We start from the raw sequence: 10,430 nt of genomic DNA, 5'->3' as shown, positions 1-10,430 counted from the left end.
ATTTATTGTCCGCCCTCCCCACACAAGTGGGCTCAGGGCGGAGAATGGATGTATCCAGGGCTTTTCTGGTACTCACAGGAATCGAGTACCAGCACCTCTTTGTGGGGGCTTTCCAAGACTCGAGGAAGGAATTGGTGGAAATCAATGCAACGCTGTATACCAGCACTTAAAAACAAAACATTATGGATGTATCCATAATGATTATCCATAAAAGCTGCGAATCCTCCCTGTTCAGAGGCAGTATACCGCTGACTCTCATGCCACTGGGGGCAAACAACGAGAAAGCGCTACTGGCTTCATGGCCTGCTTGTGAGTTTCCAGTAGCACATCACTGCCCCATGTTGAGAAAAGGGTACTGGATTAGATAGTCTGTTTTGACTGGTCTCTTCTTACATTCTTGACTTGACCCCCCCCTTTTTTCTGTCAATAGGGAAGAGTAAAAACAAACGAAGTAAGGTTTCACCCACCACTGCTTATTAGCATTACGAATGCTCTATTTCATAGAGGAACCAGGGGAATAGGAGATTTCAAGAGCCCCAGCTGTGCCCAGCTCAGGGCTGGTTAGAAGCAAAGACTGATGAGAAAGCAGCTTCTCACAGAACCTCTTCGCATTTTTTTAAACTTGAGGAACAGTGAAAAACAGGGAATGTCTTGCCTAGTATCCTTCAAGTCACCAGAAGCCAAAAGGCACACGCCGGGGAGGAAGCTGGAACACACTACTGTAGATTATGGGTGGGGGTGTGTGATTGAATGCTTCTCTGCACAAAACCCCTTCAAAGCTGGGGAATGGGCACATCTTCCTGACACACTAGTTTTCTATGTGCAAGGATTTTAAAAAATTGTATGGTGGGGCATTCCGTGATGTGGGCCATGATGTGTACCTGTAGAAATACAGTACAGGTTGGTCACCTCTGTAAGAACCACCTCTGAGGTGGGGTGAGGGGAGAAAAAAAAGAGCTGTGCTGATTAACAGACATCTGTCTCTCTCTCTCTTTCCATTTAGGTGGGCTTGTGAAACAGAACTCTTTGGAAGAAACTTTGGCTCCCCGAGATGATTTCTTTTTGGAAATTTATTCTTCACCAGGGTCATGGATGGTTGTGTCAAGTAATTAAATGGCACGCAGGATGAGGGCTGGGGGTGGTTCTTGGAGACTCTATTTGGATGGAAAGGCAGTGCGTGTGTGTGTAAAGTGCCGTAAACAACTTATGGCAACCTGGTAGGGAGGGAGAAACAAAAGTGATTCGCCATTTTCTACCTCTGCATAGCAACCCTGCGCTCCCTTGATTGTTTCCCATCCAAGTATGACCCTGCTTAGATTCTGAGAGCTCGCAAGACCAGGTTAGCTTGAGCGGTTGTGAAAAACAAATAGAAGTATTTTAATATTTTAAAGCTATTTACAAAGGAGAGACTGGTTTGTTCTCTTTTTAAACAATTAGCTGTGATGGAGGATGCAGTAATGGGCCGGTCTAGGGAGTTCAGGACCCTTATCGGGCTGAGCATTTGTGAAACTGCATTATTCTGCACTGTTAGAAGATGCAGACAGTAACCCTCTGAACAGGTGCAAACTGCTCACCAATAGCCAAACCGCCTACCAAAAAACCTGGCTCCCTGCTCACATCTAGCAGGTGCTTGAACAGCCCTACTCAGAGCAGACAATGAGCTTCATGGATCAGTGGTCTAAACTTGAATAAAGCAGCTATACTTGCTCAAGTAGGAACAGCACTCTGCACATGCTTAAGCAGCTCTTTCCTCTTTATTACCTTGCACACTACAAGACTTGGTCCCTCTGACTGAAAAGAGAACCCACTAGGGATGTGCCAGATTGTTGCCTCCCACCTTCAATGTACGTGTGCAACACCCAACACAAACGGGGGTACATAGGAGTCTTTTTAAAAATCCATCAAGTGGGTGAGCTCCCTGGTAGTCCTGAGATTTCAGACTGCCACCCAGAGAATGAGCCCCCATACCTTGAGTCTCCATCTCAAAGCTTGGGACTCCTCAGTTCCAGCTCTCATTGACAGGAGCTATTTGGAGACCAGGCAGAAAGGGTTTTCCTTTGCCGACAGTGATCCTTTAACCGGGAAACTGGTGGCACAGGGACTGAGAGAATGAGATTTGACACGCGAGATTGCTGGCTTAAATTTTATCTCAGCAAAATGAAAACAGGCAAAAGCCAATGGTGCAAGGAAAGAAGAGAATTTTTATTAGCCAAGTAAAAATTCCCTGTGCCTTTTACTACAAAAGCTTCTTCAGGGGAATATGCAAGGCTTTATATTTTTCTACAGCAAGAATGCATTCTTGCTGTAAGGAAAAAAAACCCCTCATAGATACCCCTGAAGCAGCTTTATAGTAAAATGCACAGGCAATTTTTACTTAGATATTACTCTTTTTCCCCATGCACTGCTGGCTTTTGCCTTTTCCCCATTTTTCTGCGATTGGTGTCGCCCTCTTGTTTTCTTCTTAAATTTTATCTCAGCCAAGCTCACGTTGTAGCTTTAAACAAGCCTCTCTCTCAACCTTCCCCAGGCTGCCTTAAGGGCACTATGATAACACTGGGCTACCTTACAGGGCTGTAAGATAATGGAACGGCTTGGATTCAGCAAAACACAAGCAAAAACATAAATAAGACTCTGCACCGTTTTACTTGCAAAAGATCTTGCGCAACACTTGGCATTTCTCTCTCTCTATATTCTAGTGCCTAGAAAGTGGTTGCACGAGATCTCACACAAGTGTAAATACAAGTGGGAATACAATGCCTGATCTGGTGTGTGTGAGCTACTGTGGTCTTTTTCTTGTATTTCTACTTACACAAGAGCTAAAGAACGCATAGAAATATTGCACCAGTTCCAACCCTATATACACGTAGCACTTTGAACAGGGAAAGCACTATATAAACATGAAATAGCATTCATTACTGGAGATGACAACAATTGAACCTGGAACCTCTGCAAAAGATGTTGAGCTACGACCCTTCCAAACAACTTATGAAGCTGATTACACCAAGGGTAGGCTGTTTAGCCCAGTTTCTTCAAACTGGTAGCAGCTGCCTGAGACTACACAGCTACCAAAAATCTATTACCAAAACCGGCAGGGATCAAACCTTGGGGCTTGCAGTCCGAGATACCAGCCCACTCATCCAAAATACAAGCACAGCCAGATTGCTGCCCTCTGTAGGCCTTCAGATCCTCAATTTAGAATAGTGGTCGCCCAAACTTTTTTGGAATGGTGACCCGCAAGTCCAACTTTACCTGGTGTAGGGATCTACTGGGGGAAAAAAAGAGCATTAATACATAATTAAAGCTGCAAGAGCTTGTGGTCCAGTTTTGGGTTAGGTCCCACGGGTTGGGAAACACATTTAGGAGATGGTCAGAAGGAAGGTTTATTTATAGGAGTCCCGTGTGCCGAGGCAAACATTTGGTGCTGAGCTTTGCTTGCATACAAGGTTTTGGTGTTTTCCAGATTTGGCAGCAGCTTTGGCTGGATGGCTTTGGGTTGCAGCCCGTCCCGCTGCTACTCGACTTTTAGCAGCCAGCAAACTGGGGGTTGGGAGAGCTTACTGCGCTGTCCGCAGGGAGACCTGTTGGCTGTCCACAGAGTGGCGGAGGCACAGACAACAAAGGCAGCTGCTTCTCTGCCGTGCCAGACATCAGCTCCAAGGGCTAGTGCGGAGGGGGGGGGGGCGCGGAATGGATGAAAGGATCTCTGTCTCATTCTAACGGGAAAAATAACGGAGGGGATAAAACGACCGGCAGAACCTTTACAAGACCCAGCGCGCTATAGATGGGGACAAATTTGGAGTATGATGTACTGTTCAGGTTATCCCAACTTTAAAAGGGATCTCTGGAAGAGGTGTGGGAAAGGAGCCGCCAAAACGATCAAAGCTTCACAGCATCTTCTCTATGAGCAAAGAGAAAAACTAGATGGGCTTTTCTGTTTAGTTGGGGGGGGGAAGCAAATAAGGGGATATATTACAGGTTTTTAAAAATCACACAGAGGCTGTGGGGAAAGCAGGGAGAGTGGAATTTTCTGCCCATAATACCGCAGTCGGTAAATGAACTCATGGGGCTGTAGATTCAGAACAGAGAGAGGAAAGCCCTTCACAGAACATATTACAGGATTTGATATACCGAGGCATGCTGTCTTGGTTAAGGGCCACTGGCTGTCATGACTTTCAAAGACAAAATCCACAGAGAAGAGCCACTGACAGAGCTATTGGGCGTGATAGGAAGGAATGGAACCTCCATTGTCAGAGACAGTGTACCTCTCAATATCAGATACTGATAACAAACAAGGCTGTTTAAACCAGCTTTGGCTCCAGTCGCATATCAAATGGGGTGGGTGATTGCTAGAGCAAAACAGGAACAAGGGAGAGGGCAGCTGCAACCTCTCCTGCGCCCATGGACTCTTCTTCCAAAAGCCTTTTGCTCCCCGCAAATGCTTTTCCATCAGCTGAGCTTTGTTGAGGAGAAAAGCATTTGGGGAGAGGTAAGTGGGGTGTGTGATGTGCATTTAGGTCCTTTACCTACACATATCTTCCGCTTTACCCCTCTGAGGAATCTGTTGCCATCATGTCTAATTGACCCGGAATCTGCACTTTAAATAAGGAGCGACACAATTTTTGCTTACACCACCTGCTTACGGAGGACCCACAGCTTTCATGAATTTATTATATTTTATGGAAAATGTTAATGGTAAGGATAGAGTCCTGGTTTATTACATGACGGTGGCTGCAAGACTACTGTATGCTCAACATTGGAGACAGGAGGAGCTACCAGAAATTCAAGATCGGATTCAGAAATTGTTGCACATGGCGGAAACGGACAAATCAACAAGGAAATTGAAAGAACGAAATCCAAGGGAATTTGTGGAAGATTGGGGTAAACTTAAAAAATATTTAGAAAAGAAATGGGAAGTGAAAGATCAGTTGTGGTCTCTTGATAACTACTGAGAGATTTAGAAATATAAGATAAAACTTTGCCTTAAACAATAGGGGAAAAGCAACTTAGACCAGAGTTAGTTATTAGGGGATAAGGGGTCAGAGTGCTGTTGAGTCAATAAGAGAAAAGGGGAGGGGTGGTGGGATAACATATATTAAGAAAAGGGGTATATTTGTTGTAAAATGTTTTTGAAATGTATGTGAACCCATCCAATAAAAAAAAATTCTAAAAAAATATGAATTTATTATATTTTAATTTATTTCAAATATTTATATGTCTGCCTTTCTCTCTGGCCTCTCATGTAAAGCACATAGACAGGATCTTAACCCCTCCCTGTCGAAGAGAGAAGGCTTAGTGCATGCGGGGGGAGGGGGGAAACTGAGCCTAACATGGGTATGGGTCTGAAAAGAGGATTCAGCAAAGAATGATGAGAGCTCCCTGATGGTTCTCTTTCCCCACTTGCCCTACAGCCTCTTTGCTGATTATACCAGGCACCATCAGATACTTCAAAGCTCTGCAGGCTGAAAACTTACTTTCTTAAAAATCAGTTACTCAGGAAACTGAATTTGACCACATGACATCACATATTGGGTCTCCTTTGCCTGCCTTACCCACACTTCCAGGCTCATTAAAGATACCACCAGCCCTTCTTCTGCAACCTGGATGAACAGCTGTAGTCTCAGAATGCCCTTGTTGCGGCCACATACAAAGCACACACACTCAAAAGTTTAGGCAGTGAGATGGAAAAGCTGACCCCTCCCCAAATCCACAAACACAAGCCCTGGGATTCCTTGGGTCGGTCCAAGGAACAGAGAGAGAAAAAGCTTTGGGATCAAAGGATTTAATTAGTAAATAGGGTGTTGTTTTTTTTAATTAAACCAAGCTATTTATATTGTATGTACAAAAAAATTCCAAATCTTAAAAAAAGGATATTTTACACCTAACTTCCCCTTTCCCACCCCACGGCAGCCCAACCACCCGCCCCAGGTCCTTCTTCATTTGCATCTTGATAATACAGGATTGGAGGAATTCTTCAGCTAATCTGCATCTATAAAGGAGAGAAAAAAGTGGAGGAAAGGCCAGAGCCCTGAAGAGACTGCGGAATGCCCCCCCCCCCACCTATTGCTGACCCCTGGAGAGGAAGATTCCGTATCTGACTCATCGCCTCCCTGTCCCTGATGTGGACATCATTCTCAGAGTGTCTGACTCTTTCGTTGTGCGTGGCTGTATGGAGAAGATGGCCAAAGAGACAGGGATGAAAGGTCCCCCCCCCTCCCCATGAACTTCCACTATCTTCTTCCAGTCAAGGTTTTGGGAAGGGACTCCTTTCAGTTCCACTTTGCACATCAACCAGGGAAGAGGCTCCAGTGTTGCTCTACCAGCCGTTTCAAGTCATCTGCCTGTCTGGCATCTCTTGCCCGGTTTTGCAGGCCTCCTTGGGAACCCTTGTGAGTGGGTCTTCAATATGCCACAGCTCCAGAGTCCTGCGGGGTTGCGAAGAGCACGTCCGCTTTGGCGTTGATGAAGTAGGTGGCGATGAATGAGATGATCAGGATAACTATGCCCACGATGAGTGTGATGATCTGCAGAGAAGGACAAGAGGAACCGAGGCAACTATTAGTAGGGGAGTTCAATGGGTGCAGCCCTATCACTGAAGCCTTCAGGGACTGGGATCCTGTGGTGCAAACTGTGGTGCACGTTCAAGGAACCCAAGTCATGGAGTCTACTTCCCCCACCCCACCATCTTTGCAGAGAAGCTTCCTTGAAACTGTTTGCTGCCCTTGTCGGATACAAAATGAGACTTCCATCGAAGACATACAGAAAGGGGGGGGGGGAATCTGAAGTCACAGACAGCAGAAGAATGGCTAAATATGGGCCCTACTACACATTCCATCGAGCATGCATGATCAGATAAGTTCAATGTGTACTCTAAGCTTAAAGGAGGTACAATGTGATTCACTTCCGATTTGGAGAACAAGAACTTCCTTGCATGATTAGCAAAATAAAAGTTAGGCAGAAGACTATGCGTGCATGCTCATGCACTCTGCATGGATTGTACAAGGGTTCAGAAATTCCCAATTTTGCTGTGGCTTGTTACTGTTGTTCAGAAATCCTAATTCTCCCTCGATATATACACACTGGGATATCTAAAACCTGGTCTATAAACACAGCAGATTCAGGCGATGTATTCTGGGGTGACAGAAAAAAAAATTATGACTTCAAAACTAGCCGTGACAAATGGGCCAGTATTGGGTTGGGGGGATGACTCCAGCTCTGATATCCAGGAGATGGTGATACACGACCCGGGGTGGAAGGGAGACCCCAAATTCCTCTTGAGATACCAAGGAGCTCAGAAGTACCCATAGTCTGTGAGGTCTTGATTTACATTCACATGACCATCACTCCCTCTGTCCCCCTTCCCCTCACCACCTATATATCTCTGGCCAGTTTCTTCATACCCTCCATACATCTGATGAAGAGACCTGTGGTTCTCGAAAGTTTATGCTACAAATAAGTTGGTTAGGCTTAAAGGTGCCACGGGACTCTTTTATTATTTAGGCCAGAGAGTTTTTTGGGTCAAGGAGAAGTGTCATCACAGATGGGCAGATAAGGCAGCAGCATAGGAAGGAGGAGGCAAAAGGAGAGTGGCCGTGAACTGTAGCCTCCCCCTTCATTCCCTGACTAAGGTCATTTTGGGGATTGGCACAAACAGGAGATGGGACCCTTTGCAGCCTACAGCAGTGCCAGGGCTTCTGACGACCTCTATAGTTTTCAAAACTGTCCTCAAAAAATGGGAAGTGAATGCCGATTGAGATTCTGCTTTTGGGACTTCGGCACACTTCAGCTGCCTCTGCTACCATCATTTGAACGAGAGGGTTTGATGTGCTTGTTCAACTGTGGAATTGAAATACTTTGAATAGGACTAGTGTCAGTACCTGCTTTCGCCACCTTTGAGAAAGAATCGAAACGGCTTCTTGCACAGGAACCGGTCCATCCGTCAGACGGCTTTTTGTTGATTGGACCCCTCCTCCTCGCTGCTACACCGCATAGATCCGCCAACGGATTACTCATGGACTTACATGCTCTTGTGTAAGAGCTCCACCATGATAGGAACAGTTTTCTTGCTTAAGCACTTAGCACTTTCAGTGTATGTTTGTTGTACATGTTGTACCAGCTATCAATGATTTTTGAATTGTATGGTCATAGGCTTCAGCACTTAGCACTTTATATGAGTTTTCACAGTCCATGTTAATGAACTGTAACGGTTTTACGTTGCCGGGGTCTCCTTTCGTGCTTGCTTGTTAATACAGTGAATTACATCGTGAATATTCTTATAAACTGCACTTTATTATTACTGTTTAATTGTAGTATATCACTGTGTTAACTCTTGGGTTCTAGTTAGTTTTCACGAGGTTCTTTGGTTACTGACTTTGCTCGTGATTCTCTCGCCTACCGGGGCCTCTGCTACCAGGCTGTTTGCTGCATTATGTTTTCAGAGGTGCAAATGCTTACCTCGAGCTGCTTGCTGGCTACGAGAAAGATCCGGGCATGAAGCTCCTTCCAGCGGCTCTCCGTCCAGGTGGAGTACTGGGTGGAGCCCCACTCTCGGAGCTCAAAGGCTGGGGAGATTGCTGAACTGAGATGGACCGCTGACCGGACGCAGAACGGAAGGCGACTGGATGTAGAGTTGGGGTCCTGGGGGCCCTGCACCCACGCGTACTCGTACAGCTGCACAGAAAGCAAAAGGAAGTGAGTTGGAGGGCCTGAGTCAGATGGCCCTCTGGCCAGACCTTCAGAAGTCAGCCTTGCAAAACCAATGCAATGATACAGTTAACGGAGGTTCCCTAAGGAAACTGAGTTTAGGGGCTCCTTAGTTTCTCAAAAACTCTCTTGCAATACAACCAAACTTAAGCAGAGCTTCTTGCAGAAGGCCATGTACTTTGGATCCTTCTTAAAACAGCAAGTTTTGGATGTTGGCTACCTAAAGACTTCAATGGCATTTACCAGCAGCGAGAAACGGCAAAGACTTGTGGCAACGGCAACTGTCACCGTACCTTGCTTAACTGCACACCGAGTATTTGGAGAACCCACATACAGAGTGCAGATATTTTTGCTGCTATGCCAACAAATCTAGGTGACCTCAGATGTTGTACCCCAGGTAATGAACAGCAGTCACTCATGAAGTTCAAACCGCAAAACTGGCTTGCTCTCCTCTGTGCAAACCCCACAAGGAGAACGTTCACTTTGTAGCTGCCACCACTGCTGCAAACTCAGAAACATTCACAGTGGCGACCGAGCACCCACACAGAAGCTTTCCCCAGGAACGATCGGACTGCTGTAGCCTAATGTCCTACTGATCCATCGCACTAACATACTAAGTTTCCAGGTTGCTTTCTTCTTCTTTTTTAAAGTCTAGCCCTTTTTATTACAGAGTTATTAGGGAATGCTTCACATTTTCCCTTACAACTCTCCAACCAAAAGGGCTATGGATTCATCTTTTTAAAAGAATGAAAACTGCCAGCACGAACATTGGTGTAACTGAGCAATATAACATTATTAGGCTACAGTAATCTGGCTGTTGAGGAGCCCCGTGGCACAGAGTGGTAAGCTGCAGTACTGCAGTCCAAGCTCTGCTCACGACCCGAGTTCGATCCCGGCGGAAGCCAGGTTCAGGTAGCCAGCTCAAGGTTGACTCAGCCTTCCGTCCTTCTGAGATCGGTAAAATGAGTACTCAGTTTCCTCTGGGTAAAGGGTAGATGACGGGAAGGCAATGGCAAACCACCCTGTAACAAAAGTCTACCAAGAAAACGTTGTGATGCGACGTCCCCCCATGGGTCAGTAATGACTCGGTGCTTGCACGTTTACCTTTTTAAAAATCTAGCTATTACCAATTTTTAAAAAGCATGAAAAACTTCTTGGGGGAGAGTGGAGAATTGTGGCTATGGAGACTGAAGTAAACAAAATGGTTCTAAGTGGATGTGACTTGTAAAAAATGCTCACTTTCCCATGTACAGCATCCAAAGGTGTTTTTGACTGCAATCTTTCAAAAAAGGTCATAACAAGCCAAATTTGGCAAAGGGCGGGGGGGGGGGGGAGAAACATAGAAGCAGGACAAATAGAGGATAACATCATGTGGATACTCCCCAAAACAGCACTGCCACAAGGCAAGCCAAGGCAGAGCAAAGCATTTATGTGGGAAACTTGGAAATCTGGTTTGTAGGGGAATGGACCAAGCAGAATTGGGGGGAATCAGATGCAAACAAACTACAGTTTGATGTGAAAATCATTCAATATCTGACAGTGGAGGGAGGAAGCCTGAGATTCTGCATTCTGGCTGAACAAACCCATATGTTGTAGAGGTCCACTTACGCTCTTAATATCCCCTTGCATTTTTTTAATTACAGGACCGTTCTAATTTTGGCCCCTCACCTGTTTTGGGGGGGTGGGCATAATCGGGAACATTGACTGTTTAGTATTGTCATGGGATGAAG

General features: G+C 45.6%; 1 protein-coding gene across 1 annotated transcript in view; it reads right to left on the bottom strand.

Moving 5' to 3' along the window:
• Positions 1-5,198: 5,198 nt before the first annotated feature.
• The window catches only part of NCSTN (nicastrin), a 44,500-nt gene continuing 39,268 nt past the window's right edge, over positions 5,199-10,430 (bottom strand). Inside the window, 2 exon segments of the mRNA XM_054991968.1 lie at positions 5,199-6,521; positions 8,452-8,667. Of these exon segments, the coding sequence (XP_054847943.1) occupies positions 6,399-6,521; positions 8,452-8,667 (339 nt within the window). The 3' untranslated portion in view covers positions 5,199-6,398.

Source organism: Eublepharis macularius, chromosome 1 (assembly GCF_028583425.1).
Source record: "Eublepharis macularius isolate TG4126 chromosome 1, MPM_Emac_v1.0, whole genome shotgun sequence".
NCBI lineage: Eukaryota > Metazoa > Chordata > Lepidosauria > Squamata > Eublepharidae > Eublepharis > Eublepharis macularius.
This window is presented reverse-complemented; position numbering and strand designations above follow the sequence as displayed.